Source organism: Dermochelys coriacea, chromosome 13, assembly GCF_009764565.3.
Source record: "Dermochelys coriacea isolate rDerCor1 chromosome 13, rDerCor1.pri.v4, whole genome shotgun sequence".
Lineage (NCBI taxonomy): Eukaryota > Metazoa > Chordata > Testudines > Dermochelyidae > Dermochelys > Dermochelys coriacea.
Genome location: NC_050080.1, coordinates 34,684,167 through 34,706,374, shown reverse-complemented (window position 1 = coordinate 34,706,374; position 22,208 = coordinate 34,684,167). Strand labels below are relative to the sequence as shown.

Genomic DNA, 22,208 nt, shown 5'->3' with positions numbered 1-22,208 from the left:
GTTGGCCGGGAAAGGTACATGACGCTCACATCTTCAGGAACTCTGGTCTGTTTCAAAAGCTGCTGGAAGGACTTTCTTCCCAGACCAGAAAATAACCGCTGGGGATGTTGAAATGCCTATAGTTATCCTAAGGGACCCAAACTACACCTTAATGCCATGGCTCATGAAGCCATACATAGGCAGCCTGGAGAGTAGTCAGGAGCTGCTCAACTACAGGCTGAGCAAGTGCAGAATGGTGGTAGAATGTGCATTTCGACGTTTAAAAGCGTGCTGGTGCAGTTTACTGACTCGGTTAGACCTCAGCAAAACCAATATTCCCACTGTTATTACTGCTTGCTGTGCACCCACAATATCTGGGAGAGTAATGGGGAGAAGTTTATGTGGGGGTGGGAGGTTGAGGCAAATTGCCTGGCTGCTGGTTATACACAGCCAGACACCAGGGCGGTTAGAAGAGCACAGGAGGGTGCGGTGCGCATCAGAGAAGCTTTGAAAACCAGTTTCATGACTGGCCAGGCTACGGTGTGAAAGTTCTGTTTGTTTCTCCTTGATGAAACTCCCCGCCCCTTGGTTCACTCTACTTCCTTGTAAGCTAACCACGCTCCCCACCTCCCTTCGATCACCGCTTGCAGAGGCAATAAAGTCATTGTTGCTTCACATTCATGCATTCTTTATTAATTCATCACACAAATAGGGGGATAATTACCAAGGTAGCCCAGGAGGGGTGATGGAGGAGGGAAGGACAAGGCCACACAGAACTTTAAAACTTTAAAAAACTTACTGAATGCCAGCCTTCTGTTACTTGGGCAATCCTCTGGGGTGGAGTGGCTGGGTGGCCGGAGGCCCCCACAGTGCGTCTGGGGCATCTGGGTGAGGAGGCTATGGAACTTGGGGAGGAGGGTGGTTGGTTACACAGAGGCTGTAGCAGCGGTCTGTGCTCCTGCTGCCTTTCCTGCAGCTCAACCATATGCTGGAGCATATTAGTTTGATCCTCCAGCAGCCTCAGCATTGAATCCTGTCTCCTCTCATCATGCCGCCACCACCTTTCAGCTTCAGCCCTCTCTTCAGCCCACCACCTCTCCTCCCGGTCATTTTGTGCTTTTCTGCACTCTGACATTGTCTGCCTCCACGCATTTGTCTGTGCTCTGTCAGTGTGGGAGGACAACATGAGCTCAGAGAACATTTAATCGCGAGTGCATTTTTTTCACCTTCTAATCTTCGCTAGCCTCTGGGAAGGAGAAGATCCTGTGATCCTTGAAACACATGCAGCTGGAGGAGGAAAAAAAAAAGGGACAGTGGTATTTAAAAAGACACTTTTTATAGAACAAGGGGTACACTCTTTCACAGTAAACCTTGCTGTTAATATTACATACATAGCACATGTGCTTTTGTTACAAGGTCGCATTTTGCCTCCCCCCACCGCGTGGCTAACAGCGGGGAACATTTCTGTTCAGCCATAGGCAAACAGCCCAGCAGGAATGGGCACCTCTGAATGTCCCCTTAAGAAAAGCACCCTATTTCAACTAGGTGACCATGAATGATATCACTGTCCTGAGGATAACACAGAGAGATAAAGAACGGATGTTGTTTGAACGCTAGCAAACATACACTGCAATGCTTTGTTCTACAATGATTCCCGAGTACGTGCTACTGGCCTGGAGTGGTAAAGTGTCCTACCATGGTGGATGGAATAAGGCTGCCCTCCCCAGAAACCTTTTGCAAAGGCTCTGGGAGTATATCCAGGAGAGCCACGAATGCCAGGGCAAATTAATCATTAAACGTGTTTGCTTTTAAATCTTGTATAGTATTTTAAAAGGTACACTCACCAGAGGTCCCTTCTCCACCTGGCGAGTCCGGGAGGCAGCCTTGGGTGGGTTTGGGGGGTACTGGCTCCAGGTCCAGGGTGAGAAACACTTCCTGGCTGTCGAGAAAACCGGTTTCTCCACTTGTTTGCTGTGAGCTATCTACTACCTCATCATCATCGTCTTTCTCTTCCCCAAAACCTGCTTCCATGTTGCCTCCATCTCCATTGAAGGAGTCAAACAACACAGCTGGGGTAGTGGTGGCTGAACTCCCTAAAACGGCATGCAGCTCATCATAGAAGCGGCATGTTTGGGGGTCTGACCCGGAGCGGCCGTTCGCCTCTCTGGTTTTCTGGTAGGCTTGCCTCAGCTCCTTAAGTTTCACGCGGCACTGCTTCGGGTCCCTGTTATGGCCTCTGTCCTTCATGCCCTGGGATATTTTGACAAATGTTTTGGCATTTCGAAAACTGGAACGTAGTTCTGATAGCACTAATTCCTCTTCCCATACAGCGATCAGTAAACTCCCGTTTAGTCCATGCTGGAGCTCTTTTGCGATTCTGGGACTCCATCATGGTCACCTGTTAATAAGCTCTGCATGGTCACCTGCAGCTTGCTACACTGGCCAAACAGGAAATTGAAATTCAAAAGTTCACGGGCCTTTTCCTGTCTACCTGGTCAGTGCATCTGAGTTGAAAGTGCTGTCCAGAGCAGACACAATGGAGCACTCTGGGATAGCTCCCAGAGGCCAATACTGTCTAATTGTGTCCACAGTACTCCAAATTTGACCCAACAAAACCAATTTCAGCACTAATCCCCTCGTCGGGGGTGGAGTAAGGAAATCGATTTTAAGAGCCAAGAATATTAAAGGAATTGGCACCTGAAATTGCAAGCCCATTAGCAAGAATTTTTAATGAATCTGTAAACTCAGGAGTAGTACCGAATGATTGGAGAATTGCTAATATAGTTCCTATTTTTAAGAAAGGGAAAAAACGTGATCCGGGTAACTAGAGGCCAGTTAGTTTGACATCTGTAGTATGCAAGGTCCTGGAAAAAATTCTGAAGGAGAAATTAGTTAAGGACATTGAAGTCAATGGTAAATGGGACAAAATACAACATGGTTTTACAAAAGGTAGATCGTGCCAAACCAACCTAATCTCCTTTTTTGAAAAAGTAACAGATTTTTTAGATAAAGGAAATGCAGTGGATCTAATTTACCTAGATTTCAGTAAGGCATTTGATACTGTGCCACCTGGGGAATTATTAGTTAAATTGGAGAAGATGGGGATCAATATGAACATCAAAAGGTGGATAAGGAATTGGTTAAAGGGGAGACTGCAACGGGTCCTAGTGAAAGGCGAACTGTCAGGTTGGAGGGAGGTTACCAGTGGAGTTCCTCAGGGATCGGTTTTGGGACCAATCTTATTTAATCTTTTTATTACTGACCTTGGCACAAAAAGTGGGAGTGTGCTAATAAAGTTTGCAGATGATACAAAGCTGGGAGGTATTGTCAATTCAGAGAAGGATCGGGATATTATACAGGAGGATCTGGATGACCTTGTAAACTGGAGTAATAGTAATAGGATGAAATTTAATAGTGAGAAGTGTAAGGTTATGCATTTAGGGATTAATAACAAGAATTTTAGCTATAAGTTGGGGACGCATCAATTAGAAGTAACAGAATAGGAGAAGGACCTTGGAGTATTGGTTGATCATAGGATGACTATGAGCTGCCAATGTGATATGGCTGTGAAAAAAGCTAATGCGGTTTTGGGATGCATCAGGAGAGGCATTTCCAGTAGGGATAAGGAGGTTTTAGTACCATTATACAAGGCACTGGTGAGACCTCACCTAGAATACTGTGTGCAGTTCTGATCTCCCATGTTTAAAAAGGATGAATTCAAACTGGAGCAGGTACAGAGAAGGGCTACTAGGATGATCCGAGGAATGGAAAACTTGTCTTATGAAAGGAGACTTAAGGAGCTTGGCTTGTTTAGCCTAACTAAAAGAAGGTTGAGGGGAGATATGATTGCTCTCTATAAATATATCAGAGAGATAAATACAGGAGAGGGAGAGGAATTATTTCAGCTCAGCACCAATGTGGACACAAGAACAAATGGGTATAAACTGGCCACCAGGAAGTTTAGACTTGAAATCAGACCAAGGTTTTTAACCATCAGAGGAGTGAAGTTTTGGAATAGCCTTCCAAGGGAAGCAGTGGGGGCAAAAGATCTATCTGGTTTTTAGATTCTACTTGATAAGTTTATGGAGGAGATGGTATGATGGGATAATGGGATTTTGTTAAGTAATTGATCTTTAAATATTCAGGGTAAATAGGACTAATCCCCTGAGATGGGATATTAGATGGATGGGATCTGAGTTACCCAGGAAAGAATTTTCTGTAGTATCTGGCTGGTGAATCTTGCCCATATGCTCAGGGTTTAGCTGATTGCCATATTTGGGGTTGGGAAGGAATTTTCCTCCAGGGCAGATTGGAGAGGCCCTGGAGGTTTTTCGCCTTCCTCTTAGCATGGGGCATGGGTGACTTGAGGGAGGCTTCTCTGCTCCTTGAAGTCTTTAAACCATGATTTAAGGACTTCAATAGCTCAGACATAGGTGAGGTTTTTCGTAGGAGTGGGTGAGTGAGATTCTGTGGCCTGCGCTGTGCAGGAGGTCGGACTAGATGATCAAAATGGTCCCTTCTGACCTTAGTATCTATGAGTCTATGAGTCTATAAATCGAAAAAAAGGGCTTCGTCATGTGGACGGGTGCAGGGTTAAATCGATTTAACGCTGCTAAATTCGACCTCAACATCTAGTGTAGACCAGGGCTGAGAGTGCTGTCTGCTGGAAGTCACTGACCATGATGTCTTGCAGTCTGAACATGTCCATACCATAGGAATCTCTCCAAGTGCTCCATTAACTGCTGGGATTGCCTTTTTTCTAGTTTTCCATAAGTGCTGCCATTGGAGGCAGAATTCTTCATACTTCAGCATCTTCTCTCCTTTGTTTCTTTATGTTGCTGTCTGCTGGCATGGCAACATCAATGTACACAGGCTTGTTTTGTCTTCTTTTCTCGAACTATGTCATTCTCATTCAGTCTTTGACAATTGCCATATTCCATAACATCTTACCCTCTTCATTCACTTCACTGTGTCTGTTCCTATATTCTCTCCCAGATAGGCTCTAGCAGATGCTTAATACTTGTTCCACCATCTGTTCCTTTTTAAAACCCATTCTGCACTTCAAGGAGCAGTCCTGTCGATCGCTTTTACTTCTTACAGAATTAAGATTTAAGGCTTTTTTCTTGTCCACTCATAATGAGGCTCTCTGCTTCTCTTTTGAGGGATCCTTCTACAAGCCATGAATTTGTTAAACTTCAATCATTAATAGGCTTGATCTCTCTCCACCATTGTCTGTGCATTGATTTCTATGTACATCTTTCCAGTCTTTTCTAGCAGTATCCTTTCTCCTTTCTTTCATGATTTCTTGGGCTAGGATGCAGCTCAATCATTGCTTGTTAACATGATCAGATGATCTTTATTCTGATTGACTCCTCACATATTTTGATATAATATTCTTCATTATCAAGTGCTTCCTCCACAGATAGCAGATTTTCCCTTTGTCACATCATGGGATTTACATTTTGTCCATGCCTTGGTTGCTAGTCAATACACTGACATCCAAGCAAGACAGCTGTTGCTGATACATACTTTTTTCTTCTCCTCTTGATTCTACTTGATTATTGCAGCAATCTTGTGTACTACTGGCATCACCCGCATATTAATGGCTCAGATCAAATTCTTAAGACTTGAGTTTTGTCTGTAGAGTGTAGTTCTTACACATCTGCAATATTCTTTCCTTGTTTTGTCTCTCAATTTCTTATGTCGTAGCTCCGACGGTTCCCTGATTCTAAGATATTTGTAGGGGTCATGCTGAGATAGCATGGACAGTTCCTTCATTAATGTGTATGTCATCAGATTGTACCAGTCTGGCCATCTTTACAGACGCTGGCACACAGTTAGCCAAGCCAATCAGTAGCTCTGTATCTTCACCAAACTTTTCCACATATTATCCATCTTTGTAGCCCCTTTTCGTGACTATTCATGGAGTTTCAGATTGCCCAGGTCTAACAAATGGTTAACTGGTCATTGCTCTTTGCTGATCACCACAATTTATCATATCTCAACAAGATCTGTGCCAGTGGCACCATGGCTACCACAAACAGCACTGGTGCTAAGGCATATCCTTGAAAGATTTCTTTTAATTTAGACCTCATCAATGAGTCCCTTCCAGTGAGAGTCAAGTGCTCCAGTTAAACATAGATTGCTGCAGAAAGGAAATGATCTTTGGATGAGCCTTAGGCATTTTCAGTGTTTCAATGATCCATGACTGTGAGATGCTTTTGTATGCCTTGAAGGTAGTCTATCCGCACGGTCACTAACTATTTTTTTGTTTGCAACTCATGTGATCCTCCTGTTCGGCCTGAGCTGTTTTTTGTCCCTTTCATATTTACTGTATTGTCTCTTTGCTCAGGAACCAGCATCCCATTGCTAACTGGCACTTTTCAGATTTTTTTTGCCAGAATTGTTGTTAGAAGTTTCCATATAGCGGGTAAACATATGGTCAGTCTATAATTCTTAGGATCACTATGTCTGTCTTTCTTTTCTGCATGGGGAGAGTTGTTCCTGTCATCATCCACCCTGGAAATCCATTCTTCAAACATTTATGAAGTTGTTAAAATAAATAGTCATGGAGTGTATCTAAGACGTTTCATCCAGAATCCAAACATACCAGCTGGTCTGAGTGTTTTTTCCAATTTTTCATTCCTCTCAGTACCTCATTTCTCTTTCTTTCTTTGATCTTTCTAGGTATTCCTCTGGGGTGTGATTTGTAATTTTTTCCTCTTGTTTTTAATCCGGTTCACTGTCTGATTATGTTGTAAAGTCTCAGACCAGATTTCTTTCCAGTAGTGCTGAAACTCTTCCACTTCATTTATTGGTTTCAGAGTAGCAGCCGTGTTAGTCTGTATTCGCAAAAAGAAAAGGAGTACTTGTGGCACCTTAGAGACTAACAAATTTATTAGAGCATAAGCTTTCGTGAGCTACAGCTCACTTCATCGGATGCATTTGGTGGAAAAAACAGAGGAGAGATTTATATACACACACACGCACAGAGAACATGAAACAATGGGTTTATCATACACACTGTAAGGAGAGTGATCACTTAAGATAAGCCATCACCAACAGCAGGGGGGGGAAGGAGGAAAACCTTTCATGGTGACAAGCAGGTAGGCTAATTCCAGCAGTTAACAAGAATATCAGAGGAACAGTGGGGGGTGGGGTGGGAGGGAGAAATACCATGGGGAAATAGTTTTACTTTGTGTAACGACTCATCCATTCCCAGTCTCTATTCAAGCCTAAGTTAATTGTATCCAGTTTGCAAATTAATTCCAATTCAGCAGTCTCTCGTTGGAGTCTGTTTTTGAAGCTTTTTTGTTGAAGTATAGCCACTCTTAGGTCTGTGATCGAGTGACCAGAGAGATTGAAGTGTTCTCCAACTGGTTTTTGAATGTTATAATTCTTGATGTCTGATTTGTGTCCATTCATTCTTTTACATAGAGACTGTCCAGTTTGGCCAATGTACATGGCAGAGGGGCATTGCTGGCACATGATGGCATATATCACATTGGTAGATGCGCAGGTGAACGAGCCTCTGATAGTGTGGCTGATGTGATTAGGCCCTATGATGGTATCCCCTGAATAGATATGTGGACAGAGTTGGCAACGGGCTTTGTTGCAAGGATAGGTTCCTGGGTTAGTGGTTCTGTTGTGTGGTGTGTGGTTGCTGGTGAGTATTTGCTTCAGATTGGGGGGCTGTCTGTAAGCAAGGACTGGTCTGTCTCCCAAGATCTGAGAGAGCGATGGCTCGTCCTTCAGGATAGGTTGTAGATCCTTGATGATGTGTTGGAGGGGTTTTAGTTGGGGGCTGAAGGTGATGGCTAGTGGCGTTCTGTTGTTTTCTTTGTTGGGCCTGTCCTGTAGTAGGTGACTTCTGGGTACTCTTCTGGCTCTGTCAATCTGTTTCTTCACTTCAGCAGGTGGGTACTGTAGTTGTAGGAATGCATGATAGAGATCTTGTAGGTGTTTGTCTCTGTCTGAGGGGTTGGAGCAAATGCGGTTATATCGTAGCGCTTGGCTGTAGACAATGGATCGAGTGGTATGATCTGGATGAAAGCTAGAGGCATGTAGGTAGGAATAGCGGTCAGTAGGTTTCCGATATAGGGTGGTGTTTATGTGACCATCGCTTATTAGCACTGTAGTGTCCAGGAAGTGGATCTCTTGTGTGGACTGGTCCAGGCTGAGGTTGATGGTGGGATGGAAATTGTTGAAATCATGGTGGAATTCCTCAAGAGCTTCTTTTCCATGGGTCCAGATGATGAAGATGTCATCAATGTAGCGCAAGTAGAGTAGGGGCATTAGGGAACGAGAGCTGAGGAAGCGTTGTTCTAAGTCAGCCATAAAAATGTTGGCATACTGTGGGGCCATGCGGGTACCCATCGCAGTGCCGCTGATTTGAAGGTATACATTGTCACCAAATGTGAAATAGTTATGGGTCAGGACAAAGTCACAAAGTTCTGCCACCAGGTTAGCCGTGACAGTATCGGGGATACTGTTCCTGACGGCTTGTAGTCCATCTTTGTGTGGAATGTTGGTGTAGAGGGCTTCTACATCCATAGTGGCTAGGATGGTGTTTTTAGGAAGATCACCAATGGACTGTAGTTTCCTCAGGAAATCGGTGGTGTCTCGAAGATAGCTGGGAGTGCTGGTAACGAAGGGCCTGAGGAGGGAGTCTACATAGCCAGACAATCCTGCTGTCAGGGTGCCAATGCCTGAGATGATGGGGCGTCCAGGATTTCCAGGTTTATGGATCTTGGGTAGCAGATAGAATACCCCAGGTCCTGGCTCCAGGGGTGTGTCTGTGCGGATTTGTTCTTGTGCTTTTTCAGGGAGTTTCTTGAGCAAATGCTGTAGTTTCTTTTGGTAACTCTCAGTGGGATCAGAGGATAACCGCATTTGCTCCAACCCCTCAGACAGAGACAAACACCTACAAGATCTCTATCATGCATTCCTACAACTACAGTACCCACCTGCTGAAGTGAAGAAACAGATTGACAGAGCCAGAAGAGTACCCAGAAGTCACCTACTACAGGACAGGCCCAACAAAGAAAACAACAGAACGCCACTAGCCATCACCTTCAGCCCCCAACTAAAACCCCTCCAACACATCATCAAGGATCTACAACCTATCCTGAAGGACGAGCCATCGCTCTCTCAGATCTTGGGAGACAGACCAGTCCTTGCTTACAGACAGCCCCCCAATCTGAAGCAAATACTCACCAGCAACCACACACCACACAACAGAACCACTAACCCAGGAACCTATCCTTGCAACAAAGCCCGTTGCCAACTCTGTCCACATATCTATTCAGGGGATACCATCATAGGGCCTAATCACATCAGCCACACTATCAGAGGCTCGTTCACCTGCGCATCTACCAATGTGATATATGCCATCATGTGCCAGCAATGCCCCTCTGCCATGTACATTGGCCAAACTGGACAGTCTCTACGTAAAAGAATGAATGGACACAAATCAGACATCAAGAATTATAACATTCAAAAACCAGTTGGAGAACACTTCAATCTCTCTGGTCACTCGATCACAGACCTAAGAGTGGCTATACTTCAACAAAAAAGCTTCAAAAACAGACTCCAACGAGAGACTGCTGAATTGGAATTAATTTGCAAACTGGATACAATTAACTTAGGCTTGAATAGAGACTGGGAATGGATGAGTCGTTACACAAAGTAAAACTATTTCCCCATGGTATTTCTCCCTCCCACCCCACCCCCCACTGTTCCTCTGATATTCTTGTTAACTGCTGGAATTAGCCTACCTGCTTGTCACCATGAAAGGTTTTCCTCCTTCCCCCCCCTGCTGTTGGTGATGGCTTATCTTAAGTGATCACTCTCCTTACAGTGTGTATGATAAACCCATTGTTTCATGTTCTCTGTGCGTGTGTGTGTATATAAATCTCTCCTCTGTTTTTTCCACCAAATGCATCCGATGAAGTGAGCTGTAGCTCACGAAAGCTTATGCTCTAATAAATTTGTTAGTCTCTAAGGTGCCACAAGTACTCCTTTTCTTTTTGCGAATACAGACTAACACGGCTGCTACTCTGAAACCTGTGATTATGCAAGGCACTGAATTTAGCCGTATAGAGTGGAAATCTGTCAACTTCATGAAAAAACTCGCACAGATACAGACAGACATCATCTTCCTCTCCAAATGCAAACAGATGGACATCATACCGAAAGGACTGAAGGTAAAAAATCCATTACAATCTACATACCACACAGACTATGCTGACAGCTTGTGCCACACACTCTCAAGGAAACTGCGGAACCACCTGATCAACATCCTCTACAGCAAACAGGGAAAGATTAAGAATGAGCTCTCAAAACTGGATACTCTCATAAAGAACCAACCTTCCACACAAACTTCCTCGTGGCTGGACTTTACAAAAACTAGACAAGCCATTTACAAAACACACTTTGATTCTCTACAAAAGAAAAAGGACACTAAGCTATCTAAACTACTATATGCCACAAGGGGCCACAACAATGGTTCCCGTAACCCACCCAGCAATATTGTTAATCTATCCAACTATACTCTTAGCCCAGCGGAAGAATCTGTCCTATCTCGGGGCCTCTCCTTTTGCCCCTCCACCCCCACGAACATGATACAGTTCTGTGGTGACCTAGAATCCTATTTTCGACGTCTCAGACTCAAGGAATATTTCCAACACACCTCTGACCAACATATTAACCCACAGAGACCTTCCTGCCAACACTACAAAAAGAAGGATTCTAGGTGGACTCCTCCTGAAGGTCGAAACAGCAGCCTGGATTTCTACATAGACTGCTTCCGCCGACGTGCACGAGCTGAAATTGTGGAAAAGCAGCATCGCTTACCCCATAACCTCAGCCATGCAGAACACAGTGCCATCCACAGCCTCAGAAACAACTCTGACATCATAATCAAAAAGGCTGACAAAGGAGGTGCTGTCGTCATCATGAATAGGTCAGAGTATGAACAAGAGGCTACTAGGCAGCTCTCCAACACCACTTTCTACAAGCCATTACCCTCTGATCCCACTGAGAGTTACCAAAAGAAACTACAGCATTTGCTCAAGAAACTCCCTGAAAAAGCACAAGAACAAATCCGCACAGACACACCCCTGGAGCCAGGACCTGGGGTATTCTATCTGCTACCCAAGATCCATAAACCTGGAAATCCTGGACGCCCCATCATCTCAGGCATTGGCACCCTGACAGCAGGATTGTCTGGCTATGTAGACTCCCTCCTCAGGCCCTTCGTTACCAGCACTCCCAGCTATCTTCGAGACACCACCGATTTCCTGAGGAAACTACAGTCCATTGGTGATCTTCCTAAAAACACCATCCTAGCCACTATGGATGTAGAAGCCCTCTACACCAACATTCCACACAAAGATGGACTACAAGCCGTCAGGAACAGTATCCCCGATACTGTCACGGCTAACCTGGTGGCAGAACTTTGTGACTTTGTCCTGACCCATAACTATTTCACATTTGGTGACAATGTATACCTTCAAATCAGCGGCACTGCGATGGGTACCCGCATGGCCCCACAGTATGCCAACATTTTTATGGCTGACTTAGAACAACGCTTCCTCAGCTCTCGTTCCCTAATGCCCCTACTCTACTTGCGCTACATTGATGACATCTTCATCATCTGGACCCATGGAAAAGAAGCTCTTGAGGAATTCCACCATGATTTCAACAATTTCCATCCCACCATCAACCTCAGCCTGGACCAGTCCACACAAGAGATCCACTTCCTGGACACTACGGTGCTAATAAGCGATGGTCACATAAACACCACCCTATATCGGAAACCTACTGACCGCTATTCCTACCTACATGCCTCTAGCTTTCATCCAGATCATACCACTCGATCCATTGTCTACAGCCAAGCGCTACGATATAACCGCATTTGCTCCAACCCCTCAGACAGAGACAAACACCTACAAGATCTCTATCATGCATTCCTACAACTACAGTACCCACCTGCTGAAGTGAAGAAACAGATTGACAGAGCCAGAAGAGTACCCAGAAGTCACCTACTACAGGACAGGCCCAACAAAGAAAACAACAGAACGCCACTAGCCATCACCTTCAGCCCCCAACTAAAACCCCTCCAACACATCATCAAGGATCTACAACCTATCCTGAAGGACGAGCCATCGCTCTCTCAGATCTTGGGAGACAGACCAGTCCTTGCTTACAGACAGCCCCCCAATCTGAAGCAAATACTCACCAGCAACCACACACCACACAACAGAACCACTAACCCAGGAACCTATCCTTGCAACAAAGCCCGTTGCCAACTCTGTCCACATATCTATTCAGGGGATACCATCATAGGGCCTAATCACATCAGCCACACTATCAGAGGCTCGTTCACCTGCGCATCTACCAATGTGATATATGCCATCATGTGCCAGCAATGCCCCTCTGCCATGTACATTGGCCAAACTGGACAGTCTCTACGTAAAAGAATGAATGGACACAAATCAGACATCAAGAATTATAACATTCAAAAACCAGTTGGAGAACACTTCAATCTCTCTGGTCACTCGATCACAGACCTAAGAGTGGCTATACTTCAACAAAAAAGCTTCAAAAACAGACTCCAACGAGAGACTGCTGAATTGGAATTAATTTGCAAACTGGATACAATTAACTTAGGCTTTTTGTCTGGCTATGTAGACTCCCTCCTCAGGCCCTTCGTTACCAGCACTCCCAGCTATCTTCGAGACACCACCGATTTCCTGAGGAAACTACAGTCCATTGGTGATCTTCCTAAAAACACCATCCTAGCCACTATGGATGTAGAAGCCCTCTACACCAACATTCCACACAAAGATGGACTACAAGCCGTCAGGAACAGTATCCCCGATACTGTCACGGCTAACCTGGTGGCAGAACTTTGTGACTTTGTCCTGACCCATAACTATTTCACATTTGGTGACAATGTATACCTTCAAATCAGCGGCACTGCGATGGGTACCCGCATGGCCCCACAGTATGCCAACATTTTTATGGCTGACTTAGAACAACGCTTCCTCAGCTCTCGTTCCCTAATGCCCCTACTCTACTTGCGCTACATTGATGACATCTTCATCATCTGGACCCATGGAAAAGAAGCTCTTGAGGAATTCCACCATGATTTCAACAATTTCCATCCCACCATCAACCTCAGCCTGGACCAGTCCACACAAGAGATCCACTTCCTGGACACTACGGTGCTAATAAGCGATGGTCACATAAACACCACCCTATATCGGAAACCTACTGACCGCTATTCCTACCTACATGCCTCTAGCTTTCATCCAGATCATACCACTCGATCCATTGTCTACAGCCAAGCGCTACGATATAACCGCATTTGCTCCAACCCCTCAGACAGAGACAAACACCTACAAGATCTCTATCATGCATTCCTACAACTACAGTACCCACCTGCTGAAGTGAAGAAACAGATTGACAGAGCCAGAAGAGTACCCAGAAGTCACCTACTACAGGACAGGCCCAACAAAGAAAACAACAGAACGCCACTAGCCATCACCTTCAGCCCCCAACTAAAACCCCTCCAACACATCATCAAGGATCTACAACCTATCCTGAAGGACGAGCCATCGCTCTCTCAGATCTTGGGAGACAGACCAGTCCTTGCTTACAGACAGCCCCCCAATCTGAAGCAAATACTCACCAGCAACCACACACCACACAACAGAACCACTAACCCAGGAACCTATCCTTGCAACAAAGCCCGTTGCCAACTCTGTCCACATATCTATTCAGGGGATACCATCATAGGGCCTAATCACATCAGCCACACTATCAGAGGCTCGTTCACCTGCGCATCTACCAATGTGATATATGCCATCATGTGCCAGCAATGCCCCTCTGCCATGTACATTGGCCAAACTGGACAGTCTCTACGTAAAAGAATGAATGGACACAAATCAGACATCAAGAATTATAACATTCAAAAACCAGTTGGAGAACACTTCAATCTCTCTGGTCACTCGATCACAGACCTAAGAGTGGCTATACTTCAACAAAAAAGCTTCAAAAACAGACTCCAACGAGAGACTGCTGAATTGGAATTAATTTGCAAACTGGATACAATTAACTTAGGCTTGAATAGAGACTGGGAATGGATGAGTCGTTACACAAAGTAAAACTATTTCCCCATGGTATTTCTCCCTCCCACCCCACCCCCCACTGTTCCTCTGATATTCTTGTTAACTGCTGGAATTAGCCTACCTGCTTGTCACCATGAAAGGTTTTCCTCCTTCCCCCCCCTGCTGTTGGTGATGGCTTATCTTAAGTGATCACTCTCCTTACAGTGTGTATGATAAACCCATTGTTTCATGTTCTCTGTGCGTGTGTGTGTATATAAATCTCTCCTCTGTTTTTTCCACCAAATGCATCCGATGAAGTGAGCTGTAGCTCACGAAAGCTTATGCTCTAATAAATTTGTTAGTCTCTAAGGTGCCACAAGTACTCCTTTTCTTTTTGCGAATACAGACTAACACGGCTGCTACTCTGAAACCTGTGATTATGCAAGGCACTGAATTTAGCCGTATAGAGTGGAAATCTGTCAACTTCATGAAAAAACTCGCACAGATACAGACAGACATCATCTTCCTCTCCAAATGCAAACAGATGGACATCATACCGAAAGGACTGAAGGTAAAAAATCCATTACAATCTACATACCACACAGACTATGCTGACAGCTTGTGCCACACACTCTCAAGGAAACTGCGGAACCACCTGATCAACATCCTCTACAGCAAACAGGGAAAGATTAAGAATGAGCTCTCAAAACTGGATACTCTCATAAAGAACCAACCTTCCACACAAACTTCCTCGTGGCTGGACTTTACAAAAACTAGACAAGCCATTTACAAAACACACTTTGATTCTCTACAAAAGAAAAAGGACACTAAGCTATCTAAACTACTATATGCCACAAGGGGCCACAACAATGGTTCCCGTAACCCACCCAGCAATATTGTTAATCTATCCAACTATACTCTTAGCCCAGCGGAAGAATCTGTCCTATCTCGGGGCCTCTCCTTTTGCCCCTCCACCCCCACGAACATGATACAGTTCTGTGGTGACCTAGAATCCTATTTTCGACGTCTCAGACTCAAGGAATAATTTCCAACACACCTCTGACCAACATATTAACCCACAGAGACCTTCCTGCCAACACTACAAAAAGAAGGATTCTAGGTGGACTCCTCCTGAAGGTCGAAACAGCAGCCTGGATTTCTACATAGACTGCTTCCGCCGACGTGCACGAGCTGAAATTGTGGAAAAGCAGCATCGCTTACCCCATAACCTCAGCCATGCAGAACACAGTGCCATCCACAGCCTCAGAAACAACTCTGACATCATAATCAAAAAGGCTGACAAAGGAGGTGCTGTCGTCATCATGAATAGGTCAGAGTATGAACAAGAGGCTACTAGGCAGCTCTCCAACACCACTTTCTACAAGCCATTACCCTCTGATCCCACTGAGAGTTACCAAAAGAAACTACAGCATTTGCTCAAGAAACTCCCTGAAAAAGCACAAGAACAAATCCGCACAGACACACCCCTGGAGCCAGGACCTGGGGTATTCTATCTGCTACCCAAGATCCATAAACCTGGAAATCCTGGACGCCCCATCATCTCAGGCATTGGCACCCTGACAGCAGGATTGTCTGGCTATGTAGACTCCCTCCTCAGGCCCTTCGTTACCAGCACTCCCAGCTATCTTCGAGACACCACCGATTTCCTGAGGAAACTACAGTCCATTGGTGATCTTCCTAAAAACACCATCCTAGCCACTATGGATGTAGAAGCCCTCTACACCAACATTCCACACAAAGATGGACTACAAGCCGTCAGGAACAGTATCCCCGATACTGTCACGGCTAACCTGGTGGCAGAACTTTGTGACTTTGTCCTGACCCATAACTATTTCACATTTGGTGACAATGTATACCTTCAAATCAGCGGCACTGCGATGGGTACCCGCATGGCCCCACAGTATGCCAACATTTTTATGGCTGACTTAGAACAACGCTTCCTCAGCTCTCGTTCCCTAATGCCCCTACTCTACTTGCGCTACATTGATGACATCTTCATCATCTGGACCCATGGAAAAGAAGCTCTTGAGGAATTCCACCATGATTTCAACAATTTCCATCCCACCATCAACCTCAGCCTGGACCAGTCCACACAAGAGATCCACTTCCTGGACACTACGGTGCTAATAAGCGATGGTCACATAAACACCACCCTATATCGGAAACCTACTGACCGCTATTCCTACCTACATGCCTCTAGCTTTCATCCAGATCATACCACTCGATCCATTGTCTACAGCCAAGCGCTACGATATAACCGCATTTGCTCCAACCCCTCAGACAGAGACAAACACCTACAAGATCTCTATCATGCATTCCTACAACTACAGTACCCACCTGCTGAAGTGAAGAAACAGATTGACAGAGCCAGAAGAGTACCCAGAAGTCACCTACTACAGGACAGGCCCAACAAAGAAAACAACAGAACGCCACTAGCCATCACCTTCAGCCCCCAACTAAAACCCCTCCAACACATCATCAAGGATCTACAACCTATCCTGAAGGACGAGCCATCGCTCTCTCAGATCTTGGGAGACAGACCAGTCCTTGCTTACAGACAGCCCCCCAATCTGAAGCAAATACTCACCAGCAACCACACACCACACAACAGAACCACTAACCCAGGAACCTATCCTTGCAACAAAGCCCGTTGCCAACTCTGTCCACATATCTATTCAGGGGATACCATCATAGGGCCTAATCACATCAGCCACACTATCAGAGGCTCGTTCACCTGCGCATCTACCAATGTGATATATGCCATCATGTGCCAGCAATGCCCCTCTGCCATGTACATTGGCCAAACTGGACAGTCTCTACGTAAAAGAATGAATGGACACAAATCAGACATCAAGAATTATAACATTCAAAAACCAGTTGGAGAACACTTCAATCTCTCTGGTCACTCGATCACAGACCTAAGAGTGGCTATACTTCAACAAAAAAGCTTCAAAAACAGACTCCAACGAGAGACTGCTGAATTGGAATTAATTTGCAAACTGGATACAATTAACTTAGGCTTGAATAGAGACTGGGAATGGATGAGTCATTACACAAAGTAAAACTATTTCCCCATGGTATTTCTCCCTCCCACCCCACCCCCCACTGTTCCTCTGATATTCTTGTTAACTGCTGGAATTAGCCTACCTGCTTGTCACCATGAAAGGTTTTCCTCCTCCCCCCCCCTGCTGTTGGTGATGGCTTATCTTAAGTGATCACTCTCCTTACAGTGTGTATGATAAACCCATTGTTTCATGTTCTCTGTGCGTGTGTGTGTATATAAATCTCTCCTCTGTTTTTTCCACCAAATGCATCCGATGAAGTGAGCTGTAGCTCACGAAAGCTTATGCTCTAATAAATTTGTTAGTCTCTAAGGTGCCACAAGTACTCCTTTTCTTTTTACTTCATTTATTGGCTCTCTATTTTTGCCTATTCTGTTTTTAACATCCATCAGATCAAAGAATCTCCTAGGGCCTCTGGTGAAGAGACTGTTCTCTTGGTACTAATAACTTTGTGCTCAATATTTTTCAAGGCTATGACTCAGATGGACCAGCTTTCATTTACATTGTTCCTTCATGACTCTCTCATCTCCAAGGCCATTTGCTTCTCTTATCTCTTCACATGGTTTTTCTTATGCATCCCGTAGGCTGATGTAAAAGCTTACTCTTCTGCTTTAACCTTCATTGCCATGAAAGATGGCTCACATCCTCAGATGGCTTGATCTTACACTGATGAGCTGCTACTGTTATTGTAGCATAAATTATATAATTCTACCAGCGTTTGGTGGTTTTACTCCACAGTTTCCTTGAATCCTTCATTAAGTGCTTGTGTTATCATCCAGTCTTTCCTGGTGTACAGATTTCATACTTGGCAACACTGGTCAATCCTCAATGTCTGTTACACTTTGCATGATCTCAATCAACAAATTATTCATATTTCCTGTACTTTCTTCAGGTGGTGTTTCATTCATATTTTTCCTCAATTTTTCTTCCATTGCTGGTTTCTGTTTATGGTGTATCATTGCTTTTACCAAAATGTTTGCATGCAGTTCTACATGACTAATCTCCCTTTTCAGGTTTTCAATCTCCATTTGCATAAATTCTCCTCTTTGGAACAAAGCTCTCAGTTGTGCAGTGAATCTACACTCCTTCATTTCTTTCTCTGTGTTGTCATTTCTCTCCTTCCAGTGTTGGAGCATTTGTTTGCTCCAGCCTCTCTCTTCTGGTTTTGCAAAAGACAACCTCAGATCACTTTTTGGTTTATAAGATGAGTCCTTTTCACTCTCTTGTCGCTAATGATCTCTGGTTGTTTATTGAATAGTTAAATGATACATGAGCTTGCCCACCTCCACACAACTCACTCTGCTAGGGGAGGAGGCTGTCCCAGATAAGCTTTTCTGACCCCCTCGCCCCTTTATGGCATTCATAATATTTATCAATTACCTGTATTCTCCATATTAGTTTGGGTTGACAGACTATACCCTGCTGGGTGGTAAACCAGAATTTCTAGGCCTTGGAGGTTTCTTCCACTTCCTCCGCCTCCTCCTTGTCGTCTTTGTCTTTGGATTCTTCTAGAATCCTAGAGATGTTAAAAGGCATCCATCCAATAAAATTCTACAATATTACATTCTGTATTTTTGGTAAAGTATTTATAGAATTGGCCAGATCCCATGCTGGTGTAAATCATCCATAGCTCCATAGGCATCAATGGGTCAAATCTCCAGCTGGTGTAAATAAGATATTGCTCTGTTAAAGTTAGTGGGACAGATTAAAGAGATATTGGGCCAGAGAGAGACAGCAAGAGCATGAATGACTGTATATGCTGGTGGTTAGAGCACTCACCCTCTGATGCAGATGGCTGAGTATCCAGTCCCTCTGCTCCAAAGCCTCTTTTATTATTTAACCTCAGTGGAGCAGCTTCAACAAGAGAGACTGGGACAGACTGACATGGGGTCCCTCGATGTCACAGCTGAGCAGGGTTTTTGTGAGTACCAGTGGGGCTTGATTCTGGGATTTAGGCACCTAAAATGGTAAGTAGGTACCAAAGTCGTTCTGTGCAACTAGCCCGTTTTGTCTTTTTACAGCACATATTTTATAGGATGTAGTCAGCCTCGGTTTACATTAATCCTTTTGGTCAGATGATTTTGACAGGTCATTTCAATTTACTTCTATGTGTTAATTTCATTTTTTCCCCCAGTCTGACAGGTCAGATTTCCTGAGTCAGCATCAATGGGGAATCAAACCAAAGTGAATAAATTTATTCTCCTGGGACTTTCCAGTGACTCACAGATGCAGATTTTCCTATTCCTGGTGTTTATAGTTATTTACCTAATCATGCTTGTAGCGAACGTGGTGATCATACAGATAAGGGCTGATCCTCACCTTCACACCCTTCCTGTCTCATTTATCCTTTGTTGACATCTGCTATTCCTCAGCCATTGTCCCTAAGATGTTGGTGAATTTCCTAGCAGAGCACAAAACCATTTCTGCTGATGGCTGCTTTGTCCAGATATTCTTCATTTTCCTGCCTGCTGGTGCTGACATTTTTATTCTCTCAGCAATGGCGTATGACTGCTACACTGCCATTTGTGACCCATTGTGTTACATGGAGACCATTAGCAAAGGGATCTGTGTTCTGCTAGTGAGTGGGGCATGGGCAATAGGCTTCATAAATTCCTTGCTTAACAGAGGTTTAGCCCTCAGGTTGCACTTCTGTGGCCAGAGTCAAATCAGCCATTTCAGCTGTGAGCTCCCTCCCCTATTGCATCTGTCCTGCACTGATGCCTTCACCAATCAAGTGGTGCTTCTCACTTCTGTTGTTATACTTGGATCAAGCTCCTTTCCCTTCACCCTGATCTCCTACATTCACATCATCGCCACCATCCTGAGGATACACTCTGCAGAGGGCATGTGTAAAGCCTTCTCCACCTGCAGCTCCCCCCTGATTGTGGTTGGTTTATGGTACCCAACAGGTTCTGTCCAGAACACAAAACCCAGCTCAGTCTCTTCCGTGGTTGTGGATTAAATGTTTTCTCTCCAGTACAACATCTTGACCCCCCCATGCTAAATACCATCATCTACAGCCTGAAAATACAGAGATGAAAACAGCTGGGGGGAAATTACTGGGGAAATTCAAGTTTCTCAAGTAGTGTCAATTTTATTTAAAAAAAAATCAAAGAGCATAAAACTGTGGGTAACTTGCGTTTTGGAGATTCTCAGCTCAGGTATCTGACTGACAGTTTGGGTCAAAGGCTCAGCTGGTGTAAATCGGTGTGGCTCCATTGAACTCAGCAGGCCCATTGGGTAGAAGAGACACTGCCCAGGCATCCTGGGAAAAGCATAGGACATAGGGTGGCACCTTTCCTGATAGGGCCAGGTTTCGAAATGGAATGTGCTGTTGACTGATGTGCCCTACTGCGAGTTAGTGCCCTGCACCTTTCTTCATACAGGCATTCTGCACTATTCCAATCAGTGTCTCAGGCTTCCCATTATAGGGGGCCCAGGAAGGTTGGGTCCAGATTGTACACTCTGGGGTGGGTTTACTACTATTTACACATGTTACAATTGATGGCTGTTCTTGATTTCACTGCCATATCCTCCTTGCCCACTGCCTTCTAAGTGTTGCAAAAGCAACACTTAATAATAGGCCAAGTGTCATGATAATTCATAGCAATATCGAATGTCCGGCTCAATGAAATATAGTCTGTCATTTTGGCCACCACCACTGGCACTGCTCCTCCTTCTTTGACATGGCTAGAATTCTTTCAGCATTGTTCTGAAGCATACATCTCAAGTGCGTCCAATTGTCAGCTGCTGCAGTGAGCAGCTCTTGCAATTTTTGAGTGCTTTTGTCCATATTATAAGTCCATTCAATGTCAATAGTAAAATTTGGTATCTTCCAAAACAACTTGACCACTTGGTGTGGGATGGGGTAGTACACACTGGTCCAGGTATTCACAACAATTTGTTCCAATGACCCATTTGTGCAACATAGTCCTGATAACAGCTTATAGGTGTGTGCAGTTTGGTTATGTGTTGTTGTGTTTCTTCCCTTTAGTGTTACATTGCAGGATTGTTACATGCATTCCCAGGAGAACACTCCATATCCCATATACATCACATTTAAGTGTCCTCCCCTTTGCAATAGGCCACACATTTTGTTTCTCTGACACCAATGGGATGGGCCATATCCATATATCCCCCCCCCGAATACACAGTTGTTTTATTCAATTATGGTCCAATTTATACCATTCCATCCTACCCACTGATTCTCCAAGGGTTCCCATGGAATCCCTCTCTTTTCCTGCACTCCTGTCAGGCTCATCGGGACTATTTTGGTTATATTTCCCTCCCAGGGTATCACAGTGCTAGCCTTACAGGTTGGGGATGTTGTTTTCCATGTGGACGGGCATGTTTTTGCAAGTGTTGATAGGTATGGTCTAGCTCCATGATTTAAAACTGATAAAAAGAAAAGGAGTACTTGTTGCACCTTAGAGACTAACAAATTTCTTTGAGCATAACCTTTCATGAGCTACAGGTCACTTCATCGGATGCATTCGGTGGAAAATACAGTGGGGAGATTTATATACACACACACAGAACATGAAACAATGGGTTTTATCATACACACTGTAAGGAGAGTGATCACTTAAGATGAGCCATCACCAGCAGCGGGGGGGGGGGAGGAAAACCTTTCATGGTGACAAGCAAGGTGGGCCATTTCCAGCAGTTAACAAGAACGTCTGAGGAACGGGGAGGGGTGGGGGTGGGGGGGAGAGAAATAACATGGGGAAATAGTTTTACTTTGTGTAATGACTCATCCACTCCTGCATATTTCACCAATAGTCCTGCCCAATCAGCAATGCATAGATTCATTTTTCTACTTCCCACCCATCTGCAATTGCAGCTACTTGATGTACCATCAATTCATTAATTTCTTGTTGCAATTTCACATTGTGATTCATCAAATGCTTAGTTGCCCAGTTTCCCCCCAAGCTCCATGCTCCATTCCCTTGTTTATTGTTGACCATAATCCTCTTTTCTGTATGTCATTTTGCAGCACTGCTGTGAGCCTGTGAGCAAAAAGAGGCAGCTA

At 44.6% G+C, this 22,208-nt stretch overlaps 1 protein-coding gene across 1 annotated transcript in view; it reads left to right on the top strand.

Annotated features, from left to right (window-relative positions):
• LOC119842015 (olfactory receptor 5V1-like) overlaps positions 1-20,164 on the top strand; it is a 30,510-nt gene extending 10,346 nt beyond the window's left edge. The window contains exon 2 of the mRNA XM_038369903.2: positions 19,311-20,164. Within this exon, the coding sequence (XP_038225831.2) occupies positions 19,563-20,138 (576 nt within the window). The 5' untranslated portion in view covers positions 19,311-19,562 and the 3' untranslated portion in view covers positions 20,139-20,164. The remainder of the gene's footprint in view (positions 1-19,310) is intronic.
• The last annotated feature ends 2,044 nt before the right edge of the window (positions 20,165-22,208 follow it).